We start from the raw sequence: 19,328 nt of genomic DNA, 5'->3' as shown, positions 1-19,328 counted from the left end.
TTAAAAGGTTTGGTAGATGTTGCTTTGTGATTTCTTTAAATACGCAGAAAGGTCAACAGAAGGTGATGATAGTAAAAATATAACAAACAGAACAATAAATCTAAATATTAATTGTGCATCGTACATTGACCAATCTTCCAAACAAACTACAAATTTTTCACCTATATCATATAAATAAATACCATATTAATAAATAATTCTTATTATCATGTATCCCTCATGTATTAACCAACCTGTATAACACATCACACATGTATCAATTTTATATATACGTGCATATTTGTAATCAGGGGCATATCTACCACAAGGCATTTTCCTTGCACAACATTTTTCAGGGGGGTCAACAATGCCCCAGGCAGAAGGGACACTCCAAGGACTGCAGAGAAGTAGTGGCGTGGCTATGGGGGTGCGGACTGCATCCAGATGACACCCGTCAGGCACCGCAGACTGACCATTTGGTGACAGGGGAGCGAATCGGAAGTGGGAGGCGGCGGTGGCTGAAGCTTCTGATCTCGGATGTAGCTCAATTGGCAGAGCAGGTCAGATTCCCGGGCTGTGATTCTGCCTCGGCAGCCTCACTAAACACAGCTGGTAAAAAGGAGCCAGTGGGCTGCGGAAAGGCAAGAATCCGGTGCCATTTTTTATTGGGGGGGGTCTCCTGGTGTAGTATGGGGGAATAGGGGAGCCCCCCTCTCTCTCACCCCCTCTCTCTCTCTCAACCCCCTCCCCTCTCTCTCACCCCATACTTGAAGGGGGTGGGAATGAAGGGGTGGGACAAATTTGGATGGGGGGCACCCGATTTTATTCTTGCCCAGGGCAGCACAAAACCAAAATACACCACTGTTTGTAATGTTAGATACATTGAGTAGAAGACTGGGAATGGGAAGACTATGGATATGTAACGATCAGTACTTATGACGGTGAGTTGTAGGACACTGGCAGACAGATTGAGATATAATACAAAAACGCTAAGCTTGCACATGAAGGTTCCAAATGGCCAGTTATAGCCAAGGGCCATGTAAGTGACAATTAAGGGTAGGAAAAGGCAGAAAATAAAATAAGCAAAAGCTAAATTTAAGAACCAGAGTTGACTGTCGGTTCCACCTGTGTGGTCTTCTGCTGTTGTAGCCCATCTGCTTCAAGGTTTGATGTGTTGTGCATTCAGAGATGGTATTTTGCATACCTTGGTTTTAATGAGTGGTTATTTGCGTTACGGTTGCATTTCTATCATCTCAAACCAGTCTGCCCATTCTCCTCTGACCTCTGACATCAACAAGGCATTTTCCTCCACACAACTGCCGCTCACTGGATATTTTCTCTCTTTTGGACCATTCTCTGTAAACCCGAGAGATGGTTGTGTGTGAAAATCCCAGTAGATCAGCAGTTTTTGAAATACTTAGACCAGCCCGTCTGGCACCAACAGCCATGCCACTTTCAAAGTCACTTAATTACCCTTTCTTCCCTATTTTGATGTTAGATTTGTACTTCAGCTACTTACCTCCATGCCTAAATGCATTGAGTTTCACACGATATTATAAATATAACATACATAATATATAATAATATAACATACATAATATACATATATAATACATATATATATTATAACATTTTCCATGATAGAAAATACATGGTAGGGAAACCAGCAAAAAAAGAAGGAAACAAAGACAGAACCAATGTCTTTAAAAGGTCTGGTAGATGTTGCTGTGCAATTTCTTTAAATATGCAAAAAGATGACAGTGTAAAAAAAGATAATGACGGTAAAAGGTATGACAAACAGAACAATAAACCTTATGACTTGTAAACTGTGCATAGACCAATTTTTCAAACAAATCACAGTTTTTTCATGAAACTCATATACGTGTGTATTTGTAAAGTAAGATATACTGAGTACAAGAGATACAATTCAAATCGCAAGAACGACTTTCACAGCCAGTCTCACATTGCGATGGTTCCGACACCAAACATGAAAGACTACAGAGATGCAGCAATCAATGCTGATGACGGTGAGTTGTAGGACACTGGCAGACATATTGAGATAGAAAGAGGGAGACTACCGCGCTATATTACATCAAAAAGGTACCTTATGCAAAATATTGATACTAAATTGTGATAAAAAATATATTAAAAAATAATAATATTATAGTGAAAAATAGGATATAGCAAAAGCAGCCACTCAAAGTGAGATACACACACTATACAACAATAAATATAAATGAGCAGCGCTGTGAATAAACGTATAATTGTGAAAATATACCAGTGTAAATGGGATAGATAAATAAACCCAATTTAAATGGATAACATAGTTCATAAAATCAAAAACATTCGGTGTTGAAGTAAACAGTCCTAACACATTAATTGGAGTCTAGATGGATATAGTGAAGAGACATAGGTACAGGCCCCAGTCTGAGGCAGGAATGCAGATAAAAAAGTGGATCCTTCACCGCACCACTGTGATATAAAAAAATGAAATGCGCGCTTACCAAACGGCAAGCATAAGAGGGCTTGCGACCTTAACCCGGTCAGGGCCTTTCATAGGATGAAGACAACGGCATGCCACTTCATATACCTTGGAATAATAACCCGCTGTCCACCAAGTAACCAGGCAATCACTCTAGCATAGGGATGATATACTCCTAGCTGGGGGTTGTTCTCATTAGAGATACCCCGGAGAGAGAGAGGAGAACAACATAGCGTAATCCTGGTTTAAATTTTATTAAAAGGAATTAAAATCACACTTACAATGTGGTAGATACACATGAACATGAGAAGCCGGCCGGCTAGAGGCGAACACCCGTCCTACAGACAGTAGATGCAGCACGTCAGCACGCCCGACGCACGTTTCGTCACACTCTGAAGTCGTCTGGGGCACGGGCCACGCACTGACGTGTCGCACCTAAATAACAAAACAAAACAGCCAAGCCTCGTAGTGAGACAAGACCGGAAATCACCTTGCGCTCCACTAGGTAAGGGCGGATGGTAAAAGGAGCCATATTAGATAAGGGATTCTTTGTGAAATCGTATATTTATGTTTCCAGTACAGAAATCACCAAAAATTATGCAATACAGTGCGGAAGAAGGCTTGAATATCAGAACTCCCACACATATATTGCCAGTGTGGAAGAATATGGGATCTAAAAGGAATATATATTGGAAAAATAAGAGCGTACATCTAGATTGTAACACAGCCTTAAGACTTTATTTTAAAAAGGGGCTAGTTACTCCAAAAGGGGCCCAATTAGGACGTGCATAAGGGCACACCATTACACTCTCACTATAGCAGGAAATTCCCATGAAGAAATTTAGCATGCATAAAACACACCCAAATATATTTAAGGTGACTGGATAAAATGATCATAAATCAAATAAATATTACGGAAGAGGAAGGTGATTTAGCTACCCCATAGATAAAATACACATGTATATAAATCATAAATACAGTATACATCATATACATAAACAAATGAGATGAAAATTAAAATACAGATACCAAAGAATACACCAAATATCAAATTTTCCTCTCACAGTAAGTTACTCACATGGAGTCAGATAAAGAAAGTTATTGCCAAAAAAGACATAAAAATAAAATATGTCTAAACGTGTACTAATGAGGCATGTACCCAACTTAAAAACCTACAATGAATAGGTATTGGCTGGTTAGTAAATAGGTAAATAGAAAGTCCTCTCAAGTATCACAGAACATTAGGCAAATAATCAAATAATAAAATTAATAAAATCAAAAAATTAAGAATTATCTATAAAGGCATTAGTGTCGGTATCCACATTGAGCCCATGCGGAACGTAACATTTGATTTTATGTATCCAGAGCATTTCAAGTTTTGAGATGCTCCTAACCAAAGAGCTTCCTCTCCAAAGGGGCCGATACCTGTCAATCCCCAGGAAAAGAGTTTTGGAGGGGTCCTTATTATGGGTGGTCAAGTAATGCTTTGAAACAGAATGCTTTGGGAAACCGTTTGTGATGTTGGTAATATGTTCATTTAAATGAATGGAAAGGGGTCGTCTGGTCCTGCCCACATACTGTAACCCGCACGGGCACTGCAGCAGGTAGACGACCCCCTCCGTTGAACAAGTGATAAAGGGTTTGATGTCGTGCTCCTCCTGAGTACTATAGGAGGTAAATTTCTGGGTTCGCCTAGGTGTCACAGAGTTATACCTACAGACACGACATCTACCGCATTTATAGTACCCCTTCAAATTATCAAAAAGGCCCTGAATACCCCTAACAGGGGGGTCAAGAACATTAGGGGCTAATCTATTCTTGAGGGACGATGCTCCTCTAAAGATCACTTGTGGTTTTTCTGGGACAACTGATCTCAAAACGGGATCATTACCCAATATGTTCCAATGTTTGTTAAGTAGGCTTTTGATGTTACTATGCTGTATTGAATAGGTCGTAATAAAGGGGAGAGTGACAGGATTCTCTCTAGGGAGTGTCCTCTCACTTAATAGCTGATTTCTATCAATACCTTTAACAATATCCAAGGTTTGGGTTAGGGACTCCATAGTATACCCTTTTTCCACAAAACGATCCATCAAGACACCAGCCTGTTGCAAGAACTGCGAATCATCAGTACAATTACGTTTGAGACGCATAAATTGACTCTTAGGCACAGACCGGAGCCATGATCCATGGTGGCAGCTGTCCAAAGGAATATAGGAGTTGCGGTCCGTTTTTTTAAAATGTGGTTATTTGCGTTACGGTTGCATTTCTATCATCTCAAACCAGTCTGCCCATTCTCCTCTGACCTCTGACATCAACAAGGCATTTTCCTCCACACAACTGCCGCTCACTGGATATTTTCTCTTTTTTGGACCATTCTCTGTAAACCCGAGAGATGGTTGTGTGTGAAAATCCCAGTAGATCAGCAGTTTTTGAAATACTTAGACCAGCCCGTCTGGCACCAACAGCCATGCCACTTTCAAAGTCACCTAATTACCCTTTCTTCCCTATTTTGATGTTAGATTTGTACTTCAGCTACTTACCTCCATGCCTAAATGCATTGAGTTTCACACGATATTATAAATATAATATATGTATACATATACATATATATATTATAACATTTTCCATGATAGAAAATACATGGTAGGGAAACCAGCAAAAAAAGAAGGAAACAATGACAGAACCAATGTCTTTAAAAGGTCTGGTAGATGTTGCTGTGCAATTTCTTTAAATATGCAAAAAGATGACAGTGTAAAAAAAGATAATGACGGTAAAAGGTATGACAAACAGAACAATAAACCTTATGACTTGTAAACTGTGCATAGACCAATTTTTCAAACAAATCACAGTTTTTTCATGAAACTCATATACGTGTGTATTTGTAAAGTAAGATATACTGAGTACAAGAGATACAATTCAAATCGCAAGAACGACTTTCACAGCCAGTCTCCCGGTGCGATGGTTCCGACACCAAACATGAAAGACTACAGAGATGCAACAATCAATGCTGATGACGGTGAGTTGTAGGACACTGGCAGACATATTGAGATATAATACAAGGCCAAGCTAGCACATGAAGTTTCTAAATAGCCAGTGATTATCAAGGGCAATGTAAGTGACAGAAAAAAAGTTGCTAAAAGGCTGAGGGAAAAATTGGCAAAGGCTAAACTTGGGAAATTAAACTGAGTTGACCATCTTCTTTACCCTGAAGACAACAAACCAGATGGCCAGGTAATTTCCAGTTATTCCTAGCAAACATATCTCAGATGAATATAATAAATGGTGCTGTGCTGTTATTTAAACTTTAGTGTAACCTCTATGCCACAGGTAATAAGCTATATAAATGTTGGAAATGGTACTGAAACTGTGCACAAGATGGTAGTAGAAACCAAACGGTCAAATACAAAACCTTCGAACTGCAAATGTGATAAATGGCATCCAAGGCAAAAAACAAATATCTTATGTAACAAAAAAAATAATATAAATATAGGTGATGAATCAATCAGTGCTCATAAAAACATACATCAACATAACATTGAATAAAGTGATAAATAAAAAAAGTCTCTAAAATAATCCTAGGATTGCGGGTGTGAAGAGCGAAATGTGGTGCTCCAATCTTAACCGTGCAAAATATTAAATAAATAGCAGATGTCTCTTCATTCCATGCAGTGACACATGTGTGTGAAGTGGCCTCTCACCTTACTGCTGTAAGGTAACAGCATGAAAAAAAAAACTGCTTCCAATATCCTCTATAGGTCCTTGCATGGATAACTAGTGGCTTCTAGTTAATCTTGGTTTCCTTTGAGGGTCCTCCTCCCATTAACCCAAGAATCGGTATTGAGTGGTGGATGGTAGCTCCTCTCTGTTGAACTTTCACACTCGCCCTTTCATGCCCGCAAGCCAATGAACAACACTGAAATGTCAAGTGTGAAAGTTCAACAGAGAGGAGCTACCATCCACCATTCAGTAGTGATTCTTGGGTTAATAGGAGGAGGACCCTCAAAGGAAACCGATATTATCTAGAAGCCACTAGTTATCTATGCAAGGACCTATAGAGAATATTGGAAGCATTAGCTTTTTCCCCTGCTGCTACCTTACATCAGTAAGGTGAGAGGCCACTTCACACAGAGGTGTCACTGCATGGAATGAAGAGACACCTGCTATTTATTTCATAGTTTGCACGGTTAAGCTATAAACGCCACCGGCCTTTTTCAAATTGTCAGATCCAGCTTTCACTGTATTACAACAGCCCACATGTTATCACTGCCAGTGGTCCTACAGTGTATCCCTTTTGCTCTTCGGGCTGTTTACAGGCCTCTCATATGTAAGTGTGTTATGCCTTTTGTTCAATAAATTACACTATACACTGATCCTACACCCTTGCCTTGCCTTGCCCAATTTGTGTTACGAAGCAATTGAACAGGTGTATCTAATAAAGTGGCTGGTGAGTGTATTTCCTCTCACTGCCTGTTAGTAATGGAAAATCTTCCAACCTGACACAGCAAAATTTTTAAAACATTGAGGAAGATTTTACCTATTCTTTCTATCCAAAGCAATTAAAAAAAAGTTTTTGCTATTGATACACTTTAACTGCTTCAGCCCCGGAAGATTTTACCCCCTTCCTGACCAGAGCACTTTTTGCGATTCGGCACTGCATCGCTTTAACTGACAATTGCGGGGTTGTGCAACGTTATACCCAAACAAAATTGACGTCCTTTTTTTCCCACAAATAGAGCTTTCTTTTGGTGGTATTTGATCATCTCTGCGGTTTTTATTTTTTGTGCTATAAACAAAAAAAGAGTGACAATTTTGAAAAAAACACAATATTTTGTACTTTTTGCTATAATAAATATCCCCATTTTTTTAAAAAAAAAAGCAAATTTTTTCTCAGTTTAGGCCGATATGTATTCTTCTACATATTTTTGGTAAATAAAATCGCAATAAGCTTATATTGATTGGTTTGCGCAAAAGTTATAGCGTCTACAAAATAGGGGATAGATTTATATCCTATCGCATCGGCTCCTGGGGCTAGCAGCGGGCGCGCGCACGCGTCGCTAGTGGCCGCCCTAGGAACCGACGTAACATAACGGAGATTAGCCTGCCTGTGCCATTCTGCCTCAATACAACTGCGGCGGCTGGTCGGCAAGCGGTTAATTAGGGCCTTAGAGTACTCAACCACATTTATTTTATACTGTGGATCAAGCATATATATTTGCAAATGTTGCCAAAATCATCCCTAATACTATGTCTTGAAACAACTCTATCACATTTGGCATTAGCAGGTAAAACTGCATCTCTTTGGATCTGTCAGGTTTGTGGAAGTTCTCTCAAAAACACATTTAATGGTGTTCAGAATGTTTGCTTGAAGTCTCTGCCAATGAAGAGAAGAAGGTAACACAGCTGTTCGAAAATCCAACGAGGATGACATACATTAGCCTACCTATCACAAGCCAGATATTATAATGCCATGTGTAGCTTCCGTATAAATCCATGATGGAAAATACATGGTAGGGAAACCAGCAAATAAAGAAGGAAACAATGACAGAACCAATGCCTTTGAAAGGTTTGGTAGATGTTGCTATGCAATTTCTTTAAATATACGCAAATAGATGACAGTGTTACAAAAGATAATGATGGTAAAAGGTATGACAAACAAAACTATAAACCTTATAACTTGTAAACTGTGAATGGACCAATTTTTCAAACAAATCACAGTTTTTTCATGAAACACATATATGAGTCTATTTGTAAAGTAAGATACATTGAGTAGAAGAGATACAATCCAAATTGCTAGAATGACTTTCACAGCCAGTCTCACGGTGTGATGGTTCCGACACCAAACATGGAAGACTACAGAGATGCAGCGATCAATGCTGATGGCGGTGAGTTGTAGGACACTGACAGACTGATTGAGATATAATGCAAGAAGGCCAAGCTAGCACATGAAGGTTCTAAATAGCCAGTGATTATCAAGGGCAAAGTAAGTGACAGAAAAAAAGGCTGCAAAAGGCTGAAGGTAAAATTGGCAAAAGTTAAACTTGGGAAATCAAACTTTGACTGTCTTCTTCATCGTGAAGACAACAAACCAGATGACCAGACCATTTCCAGTTCCCAGCAAACATATCCCAGATGAAACCACCATGGATAAAGTATTGAATATTTTAAACAAAGTGATATAAAAATCTCCTCAGTTATGATATCAAAAGTTTCCACAGTGGTGTTGGTCTCCATACTTTCAGACATGTCAGGGGTCAGATATGAAGTTTTGATGCTCTGTGAAATCACAACTAAAAAATGTAAAAATATTTATAGTAATATGTAACAAAGGAGCACTGTGGCTTCTGAAGACCTCTAAGGAAACACCCCGACCAAGAAAATTGGTGGGCAATTTTTACTGGAATGGGCTTTCCTGCACAATTTTTTTACAGCACTGAAAAAGATTTTATGTCAGATGAAAAAGGAAGCACAGCATTAAATCAACAAAATAAGGCATATATACAGCTTTATTTAATTTTTTTTTTTTTTAAAGGAACATAATTCCAACAAAACCTCTAAATAAGATGTAAAATCCCCAACACAAGAGTGCCAACAACTAAAACTCAATTTATAGAAAACACAATATACCCAAAATAAAAATCTATCAATGGTTGAATGTCATATCAGTTTGTAAAAACACATAATAAGTAAATAATAGGCAATTATAATGAATTATGGCAAGTGATTGCATAGCCGATCATGTAACAGCTCCACTTATAATAATAACCAATAAGGACAGACATTAGATTGTTACTATAGATACAGTATATAAGATTTCAAGTATGTAGAAACATTCCACCATATATAACTGGTGGATGGCTTAAGTAAGTTATTGTTAGTATCTTGAATTTAATTTGCTGCCAATCCTTCCACTAGCTTTCGCTCACCCAATGAATTAAGTTCAAGATACTAACACTAATTTACAAAGCCATCCACAACCTTCTGCTCTCTAGCTCCCTTGTCACCTCCTCCTACGCTCGCCTCCAGGACTTCTCCAAAGCCTCTCCCATCCTCTGGAACTCTCTACCCCAATCTGTCTGACTATCTCCTACTCTGTCCACTTTCAGATGATCCCTGAAAATGCTTCTCTTCAGAGAAGGCTATCTTGACCCCCACCTAGCAAGTGCACATTATTTTCTCTTGACCCTCTTAGATTGTAAGCTCTAATGAGCTGTATAAAATTGTATTGTAATTGTACTATCTACCCTTATGTTGTAAAGCGCTGCGTAAACTGTTGATGCTAAATAAATCCTGTATAATATTAATAGTATAATTCTAATTCATCCAATGTACCGCAATGTACAGAGCATGATAGTTGTTTGTCTCCATAAAAAAATTTCTACAGCTGTAGATCTATAGTAACCTACAACCTTATGTTGTAGGTTAAGCTTGTGTTTGTGTTGGTTTAATCTGACCTTCAGGTGTTAAAGATCCATTTGGAGAGTCATGGTTAGGGTGTTTGGGAAACCATACCATCGTTGTTTGTAAAGGAAGACTGTAGTAACCATGACTCTCCAAATAATAGGATTTTTTAAAACAGCTTGCCTGCAAAATCCTTTTCTTGGGATTACATCACGGGACACAGAGCTCTATTCATTACATCATGGGTTAGATAGCCACCTTCAGGTGTTGGACACTGGCAACCCTAATTGTAAGGAGAGTTCCTCCCCTATATAACCCCTCCCATATGGAGAGTACCTCAGTTTTGTAGAAAAGCAATAAGTATCCCAATGCATATATATATTCATAAATCCCGAAGAGGGACGGGGGGGCTCTGCCCCAAGAAAAGGATTTTACAGGTAAGCTGTTTTAAAAAATACTATTTTCTTGTTCATACATCACAGGACACAGAGCTCTATTCATTACATCATGGGACGTCCCAGAGCAATGCCCAAATTTAGGGGAGGGAGACACAGATCAGAAAAAAAGACCGCCTTTGGATGTGAGGACCTACACTGCTGCCTGCAGTATACTGCGCCCATAAGCGGTGTCCTCATGCCCTCTTACACCCACCTGATAAAATCTAGTGAATGTATGGATCAAAGACCAAGTTGCAGCCTTGCAGATCTGAGCCATGGAGGCCTAGTGATGCACTGCCCATGAAGCACTTACTGCTCTAGTCGAGTGCGCCTTAACATGAAAAGGAGGAATCTTCTTTTCCAAACCATAGGCCTGAACAATAACTTGTCGAATCCACCTAGCTATAGTGGACTTCGATGATACCTGGCCCTTTCTGAGACCGTCTGGCAGTACAAACAGAAAGTCAGTCTTCCGCATCTGAGCAGTCGCATCCAGACACATTTTGACTGCTCTAACAACATCTAGAGAGTGTAACAACATTTCCTCCGCAGACTGCTGATCTGGAAAAAAGGATGATAGGACCACATCTTGGTTTAGGTTGAACCCTGTGTTTAAGCCAAAGGGACCTATGCCTGTGTACCAGCAGGAGTGTAAGGTGGGATGCTTGTTGGACAGAATCCATAATAGCATCTATTGCAAACCATAAGGCCCTCAGAAGAGCTGCATAGTCTTGAACTTGCTCAACAGGAAGAAAATTAACTACCTGCTTCACCTGCTCCTTCAAATATTGGCACATACCAACTGCTGCAACCACAGGTTGGACCACAGCGCCAGCCACGGCAAAAGAGGATTTAGGTAATGATTCCAGCTTTTTGTCAGTTGGATCTTTAAACACCTGAACATTGTCCACAGGACAAGTTAGGCTTTTTTTCACACAAGAAATAGCCGCATCTATTGCTGGCACACTCCATTTCTTGGTGAATTTTTCCTCCATAGGGTAGAGCAGGAAGAATTTCCTAGGAGGAGAAAATGATTAATCCGGGTGAGCCCAACCATCATACAATAGTTTTTTCAATTTGCATCGTGACCAAACACCTTAGACACTGGCAAAAAAACTGAGGTACTCTCCATATCGGAGGGGTTATATAGGGGAGGAACTCTCCTTACAATTAGGGTTGCCAGTGTCCAACACCTGAAGGTGGCTATCTAACCCATGATGTAATGAATAGAGCTATGTGTCCCGTGATGTATGAGCAAGAAAGATCTTTAACACCTGAAGGTCAGATTAAACCAACACAAACATACGCTATGCTATAAACTTAATTGCGATATTTGTTACCAAAAATATGTAGAAGAATATATATTGGCCTAAACTGATGAAGAAATTTGTTTTTTAAAAAAACTTTTGGGGATATTTATTATAGCAAAAAGTAAAAAATATTGTTTTCGTTTCAAAATTGTCGCTCTTTTTTTTGTTTCTAGAGCAAAATATATGATGTTATCTGACAATAGCAGCATGATTGAGATTAAGGATGAGCTTCAAGTTCGAGTCGAACTCATGTTCGACTCGAACATCGGCTGTTCGCCAGTTCACCGAACAGCGAACAATTTGGGGTGTTCGCGGCAAATTCCAAAGCCGTGGAACACCCTTTTTATAGTCTATGGGAGATATCAAAAGTGCTAATTTTAAAGGCTTATATGCATGGTATTGTCATAAAAAGTGTTTGGGGACCTGGGTCTTGCCCCAGGGGACATGTATCAATGCAAAAAGAACCCGCCCCCTCTGACAACACGGGGAAAGCCACAGAGAAGTCCTGTGAATTCCCTGTGCGTTAGAGGAGGGCGGAGTCACTGGGTGGCCCCGGCTTCCGTTATATAAGAAGTGTCAGAAGAAGCGAAGTGTCACACAGCTGAAGACACCCATTGAGGCGGATTGTGCAGACGGAGCGGAGAAGAAGCCTGGAGGAAGATGCGGGAGGAGAAGAGCGGAGGAAAAAGAAGATGGAGGAAGAAGAAGAACACCAAAAGAACACCAGAAGAAAGAAGATGGAAGAAGAAGCCGAAAGAAGAAGAATTTATTAAGGACTTGTCAAAAACCGTGTCTTGTTTTTTTTAACCTTTTTGATACTTTTTTTGTGAAATGGTAGGGGTACAATCCCACTACCAATTCACATGGGGGGGATCCGGGGGTCCCCTTGTTAAAGGGGGCTTCCAGATTCCGATAACCCCCCCTGCCCGCAGACCCCCACAACCACCGGCCAAGGGTTGTGGGGATGAGGTCCTTCTCCCCACCAACATGGGGACAAGGTGCTTTGGGGGGCTACCTCAAAGCACCCTCCCAATGTTGAGGGCATGTGGTCTGGTACGGTTCAGGAGGGGGAGGGCGCTCTCTCGTCCCTCCCCCTTTTCCTGTGGCCTGCCAGGTTGCGCGCTCGGATAAGGGTCTGGTATGGATTTTGAGGGGGACCCCCACGCCTTTTTTTTTATTTTGGCGCGGGATTCCCCTTAATATCCATACCAGACCTGAAGGGCCTGGTATGGAATTTAGGGGGACCCCCACGCATTTTTTTTTTATTTTGGTTCGGGGTTTCCCTGTGGGGAAATCCCATGCAGTTTTTATCAATGAACTTTTATGTGTATTGTCGGACCGACAATTCATTAATAGCCGCGAGTAGTTTTAAATGACTTTTTTTCCTTTAAAATGTCATTTTGTTGTCAGATTGTTCTAAACACGGGAAACATGCGCATCTTTACAGGCAAACTATAGACAACCCCCAGGTACGAAATTTAAAGGAATATTACACTTTTATTGTTTCACTTTAAGCATTATTAAAATCACTGCTTCCGAAAAAAAGGCAGTTTTTAAAAATTCTTTTTGCATTGATACATGTCCCCTGGGGCAGGACCCAGGTACCCAAACACTTTTTATGACAATAATTTGCATATAAGCCTTTAAAATGAGCACTTTTGATTATTCATGTTCGTGTCCCATAGACTTTAACGGTGTTTGCGTGTTCGAACAAATTTTTTGCCTGTTCGCAAGTTTTGCTGCGAACCGAACCGGGGGGGTGTTCGGCTCATCCCTAATTGAGATAAGAGATCATCGTGTATCAGCCGAGATGAACCCAAGTGGTTGCAATCCCTTATACATAGCTCCCAATTGTCCCTGATTTCAAGGAACTGTCCCTGATTTGGAGGGACTGTCCCTAATAGGAACACACAATCTGTCACTCCTGTCAGAACAGAACAGGGAAGTGTGTGTTTACATACACTCGTCCCTGTTCTGTGTCTCCTGGTCACGATCACTAGTGGCCGGCGGTCATCGCGATCGTCAGCCATGAGCATTGGCACCCCCGCTGTGCAACGGGCGTACGCGCTCCTGCTATCCCCTGCGAGATCACGTACAGTGCAGGGGAGCCAACCCGAGGCAGTAAAACCACGGCGGCTGGTCCGGAAGCGGTTAACATGTCTTTAAACAACTCCATCACATTTAGCATGATCAGGTAAAAATTGGCGTCTCTTTGGATCTGTAAGGTTGGTGTCCTCGGTGAAAGCTCTCTCAAAAGCAGATTTAATGGCAATCCAGAATTTTTCCTTGAAGCCTTGGCCAATGAAGACATAGAGAAGAGGGTTCACACAGCTGTTGGAAAAAGCCAACAATTTTGATAAAAGTTGGCCTATATAAATCACAATCCAGAAATTATGATTCTATGTGTCACTTCCGTATGAATGCAAAAGGGAGAATACATGGCGAGGAAACCAGCAAACAAAGAAGGAAATGATGACAGCAGCAATAACTTTGAAAGGTTTGGTAGATGTTGCCCTGCGATTTCTTTGAATGCCCAAAAAGATGACAGTGTAACAGAAGATAATGATGGTAAAAGGTATAACAAACAGAACAATAAATCTTATCATGACTTGTGCACGTTGCATCAACCATTCTTTATATCAACCACAATGTTTTCATCACTGTCATCTGCATGTGTATTTATCAAGTAAGATATATTGAGTAGAATAGATACAATCCAAACAGCAAGAGCAACTTTCATGGCCAGTCTCACGGTGCGATGGTTCTGACAACAAACATTGAAGACTACGGAGATGCAGCGATCAGTGCTGATGACGGTGAGTTGTAGGACACTGGCACACATACTGAGATATGCTGCGAAAAGGCCAAGCTTGCAGATGAAGGTTCCAAATGGCCAGTGACTGCCAAGGGCCACATAAATAACAAGTAAGGGTAGGAGAAGGCAGAAGGTGCAATCAGCAAAAGCTAAACTGGAGAACCAAATAGAGTTGACTGTCAAATCCCAGATAAAAGAGTTGACTGTCAAACAAATCCCAGATAAAACCACCATGTATGAAACATGGAGTATATTAAACATAGTGGTATAGAAGTCCTCATTTGTGTAAGTTTGATCTGTGGTGTTGGTCTCCATACTTCCAGACATGTCAGGGGTCAGATATGAAGTTTTGATCCTCTGTAAAATCAAAACATGTTAATGTAATTTCAGCGATATGGATACAAAGAAACACTGTGACTTCTAAAGAAGCACCCTGATCAAGCAAACTGGGGGGGGGGGGGAACTTCATTGGAATGGGTTTTCTAAACAATTTTTGATGTAGCACCAATGGAAAAGGAAGCATGACACTAAATCTACAAAATAATAAATACATATACAGTATAAAAGACATCTTTATTGATTTGATTTTTGAAGAAGGATTTTATTGGAAAATAATCTCAAAGTAACCCCTAAATACAGTCTAAGATCCCCAGTACAATAGTGCCAACAACTCAATTTGTAACAAATACAATATACCCAACATCCAAAAAGGATCAATGGTGCAATGTCAAATAGGTGTGCAAAAACAAGATAAATAAATAATAGGCAATGGTAATGAATTATAGCAAGTGACTGCACAGCTGATTGAGTAACAGCACAGCATACAATAATAATCAATGTTCATAATGTATACTACTCTTATGAAAAGCTTTTACTTTCAGTACTGCCCCTCTGGGTGATGGGTAAGCTCTCATGCAATTATATACCTAGATCCTTATGTTTGGACTTATCAACTATATACACTATATTTATATATTTGTTCTGTATTTTGATTTTTGTTGTTTTCCCATAGATGATAATAAAATATTTACAAAAATGCGAGGGTTGTATTCACATTTGTGAGATACTGTATATATATATATATATATATATATATATATACAGTATCTCACAAAAGTGAGGACACCCCTCACATTTTTGTAAATATTTTATTATATCTTTTCATGTGACAACACTGAAGAAATGACACTTGTCTACAATGTAAAGTAGTGAGTGTACAGCTTGTATAACAGTGTAAATTTGCTGTCCCCTCAAAATAACTCAACACACAGCCATTAATGTCTAAACCGCTGGCAACAAAAGTGAGTACACCCCTAAGTGAAAATATCCAAATTAACTGTTAATATTTTGTGTGGCCACCATTATTTTCCAGCACTGCCTTAACCCTCTTGGGCATGGAGTTCACCAGAGCTTCACAGATTGCCACTGGAGACCTCTTCCACTCTTTCATGAGGACATCACAGAGCTGGTGGATGTTAGAGACCTTGCGCTCCTCCACCTTCCGTTTGAGGAAGCCCCACAGATGCTCAATAGGGTTTAGGTCTTGGCCTTGCTTGGCCAGTCCATCACCTTTACCCTTAGCTTCTTTAGCAAGGCAGTGGTCATTTTCGAGGTGTGTATAGGGTCGTTATCATGTTAGAATACTGCCCTGCGGCCCAGTCTCCAAAGTGAGGGGATCATGCTCTGCTTCAGTATGTCACAGTACATGTTGGCATTCATGGTTCCCTCAATAAACTGTAGCTCCCCAGTGCCGGCAGCACTCATGCAGCCCCAGACCATGACACCCCCACCACCATGCTTGACTAGGCAAGACACACTTGTCTTTGTACTCCTCACTTGTTTGGACCCACACATGCTTCACACCATCTGAACCAAATAAGTATATCTTGGTCTCATCAGACCAAAGGACATGGTTCCAGTAATTTATGTCCTTAGTCTGCTTGTCTTCAGCAAGCTGTTTGCAGGCTTTCTTGTGCATCATCCTTAAAAGAGGCTTCCTTCTGGGACTACAGCCATGCAGACCAATTTGATGCAGTGTGAGGCATATGGTCTGAGCACTGACAGGCTGACCCCCCACCCCTTCAACCTCTGCAGCAATGCTGGCAGCACTCATATGTCTATTTCCCAAAGACAACCTCTGGATATGATGCTGAGCACGTTTCAGGGTCTTGGCAATCTTCTTGTAGCCTAGGCCATCTTTATGTAGAGCAACAATTTTTTTTCAGATCCTCAGAGAGTTCTTTGCCATGAGGTACCATGTTGAACTTCCAGCGACCAGCATGAGAGAGTGAGAGCTATAATACCAAATTTAACACACATGTTCCCTATTCACACCTGAGACCTTGTAACTCGTCTGAGTCACATGACACCGGGGAGGGAAAATGGCTAATTGGGCCCAATTTGGACATTTTGACTTAGGGGTGTACTCACTTTTGTTGGCAGCGATTTAGACATTAATGGCTGTGTGTTGAGTTATTTTGAGAGCACAGCAAATTTACACTGTTATACAAGCTGTTCACTCACTACTTTACATTGTAGCAAAGTGTCATTTCTTCAGTGTTTATATATATTTTTTAAATTTATTTATTTATATTCAGTCATCACTGATCAACCGTTAAGATCATCAAATATCTACTGCTGTCTTTTTCAACCCTTTCTATGCAGAGGAACCCTTGAAATAACTTTCCAGTCTCGGGGAACCCCTGCTAAAAATTACTATATCTACAATTCATGATACATAAGTGTGATGGTCAGTGGGAAGAATGATCCTTACACTTGTGGTCATCGGGATGAAACGCCCCCTTACTTATAGCTAAAAAGATGAATGGTGTCGGTGGAAACTTATCTGAGAGGCAGAAAGTGCTCATTGCTCAAGAAACCCCCAGCAACCTTTGGAGGAACCCTTACTATAACTAATATAAGTTTTCAAAATGTTGGTAAATCATCCCCTAATAGGTCATGAAACAACAATTTTTAGCTTATTGCATGATCAGGTAAAGATCGGCCTCTCTTTGGATCTGTAAGGTTGGTGTCCTCGGTGAAAGCTCTCTCAAAAGCAGATTTAATGGCAATCCAGAATTTTTCCTTTAAGTCTTTGCCAATGAAGACATAGAGAAGAGGGTTAACACAGCTGTTGGAAAAAGCCAACAATGTTGATAAAAGTTGGCCTATATAAATCACAAGCCTGAAATTATGATTCCACGTGTCACTTCCGTATGAACGCAAGAGGGAGAATACATGGCCAGGAAGCCAGCAAATAAAGAAGGAAATGATGACGGCAGCAATAACTTTGAACGGTTTGGTAGATGTTAATCTGCGATTTCTTTGAATGCGCAAAAAGATGACAGTGTAACAGAAGATAATGATGGTAAAAGGTATAACAAACAGAACAATAAATCTTATTATGACTTGTGCACGTTGCATTGAATATTCTTTATAACAAGTCACAACATTTTCATCACTGTCATCTGCGTGTGTATTTATCAAGTAAGGTATATTGAGTAGAATAGATACAATCCAAACAGCAAGAGCAACTTTCATGGCCAGTCTCACGGTGCGATGGTTCTGACACCAAACAGGGAAGACTACGGAGATGCAGCGATCAATGCTGATGACGGTGAGTTGTAGGACACTGGCACACATATTGAGATATGCTGCAAAAAGGCCAAGCTTGCAGATGAAGGTTCCAAATGGCCAGTGACTGCCAAGGGCCACATAACTAACAAGTAAGGGTAGGAGAAGGCAGAAGGTAAAATCAGCAAAAGCTAAACTGGAGAACCAAACAGAGTTTACCGTCTTCTTCATCTTGAAGGCAACGAACCAGATGACCAGACTATTTCCAGCTATTCCCAGCAAACTTATCACAGATAAAACTACCATGTATGAAACACGGAGTATATTAGGCATAGTGGTATAGAAGTCTTCATTTGTGTTAGTTTCCTCTGTGGTGTTGGTCTCCATACTTCCAGTCATGTCAGGGGTCAGATATGATGTTTTGATACTCTGTAAAACCAAAATCAAAACATGTAATTGTGATTTCAATGCTACGTAACAAAGAAACACTGTGACCAAGCAAACTGGGGGAGAAACTTCATTGGAATGGGTTTTTCTAACTATTTCTACTTTTTTGCTGTAGCACCAAAAAGGCTTTATGAAAAATGAAGCACAACACTAAATCTACAAAATATTAAATACGTATATAAAAGACATCTTTCTTGATATTTTTTAAGAAGGATTTTTTTTTTTTTAAGATACTTTATTAGGTTTTCCAACAAACAAGTCTAGAGGCTTAGAACAATGGCAGACAATATCCAGAGGAGTATAACCCAGAAAATATTAATAGCACACGACATAATGCTAAATAAAAAATAGGAGCAAACATTGAGCTCAGAAAACATCAAGCACTTAAACAATTGGGAGTATATCAGAGAAGTAGGTAGCCTATAAACATCAGAGGGATATGGTGGAACTTAAGTCATTATAACCATAAAACAAGTAAGTCCTGTGTTGTAAAAGTATCAAGCTGGGTAAGCAGGCAAGAAGTGGACCCATGGCATCAGACTGGCTGGAGCAGGGTATGGGGCAGAATCACCCCGCTACTCAGCAGTCTAGGGCCTGAATTGGAAATGTCAGAGGCTGGCAAAACCTTAGAACCTTATGGAAGTGAGGAGAGTGGTGGCCGGAAGATAAAACCAGATCTAATTTTTTTTTGCGTAAAAGACTTGACATTTGCATTTTCACATCCACAATGGTTGGAAGAGCAGTGGATGTCCATCTCTTCAGGATGGCCCTCCTGGCAGCCATGAAACAAGTAGAGAACCAAGCTTTGTTACTAGTGACGACTGGTGAATTTTTAGGATGAGGCGCCAGAAGCCGCCCTTCCTTTTTGACCCCTCCCACTTCTC

The 19,328-nt window shown here is 40.3% G+C and overlaps 1 protein-coding gene and 2 pseudogenes across 1 annotated transcript; all 3 read right to left on the bottom strand.

The window, feature by feature from the left end:
• On the bottom strand, nt 1-9,976 carry LOC141109822 (chemerin-like receptor 1; annotated as a pseudogene).
• Nucleotides 9,977-13,816: 3,840 nt separating this feature from the next.
• Nucleotides 13,817-14,751, bottom strand: LOC141109974 (chemerin-like receptor 1; annotated as a pseudogene).
• A 2,646-nt stretch (nt 14,752-17,397) lies between these two features.
• On the bottom strand, nt 17,398-18,656 carry LOC141110516 (chemerin-like receptor 1). The gene has a single exon (XM_073601897.1). The coding sequence runs from the start codon at nt 18,394-18,396 to the stop codon at nt 17,398-17,400; it is 999 nt and encodes a 332-aa protein (XP_073457998.1). The 5' UTR covers nt 18,397-18,656.
• Between the last annotated feature and the right edge of the window lie 672 nt (nt 18,657-19,328).

This window comes from Aquarana catesbeiana, linkage group LG10 (assembly GCF_042186555.1).
Source record: "Aquarana catesbeiana isolate 2022-GZ linkage group LG10, ASM4218655v1, whole genome shotgun sequence".
NCBI classification, from domain to species: Eukaryota; Metazoa; Chordata; class Amphibia; order Anura; family Ranidae; genus Aquarana; species Aquarana catesbeiana.
Note: the sequence above shows the minus strand (reverse complement) of the source record. Positions and strands in the feature narration are given on the sequence as shown.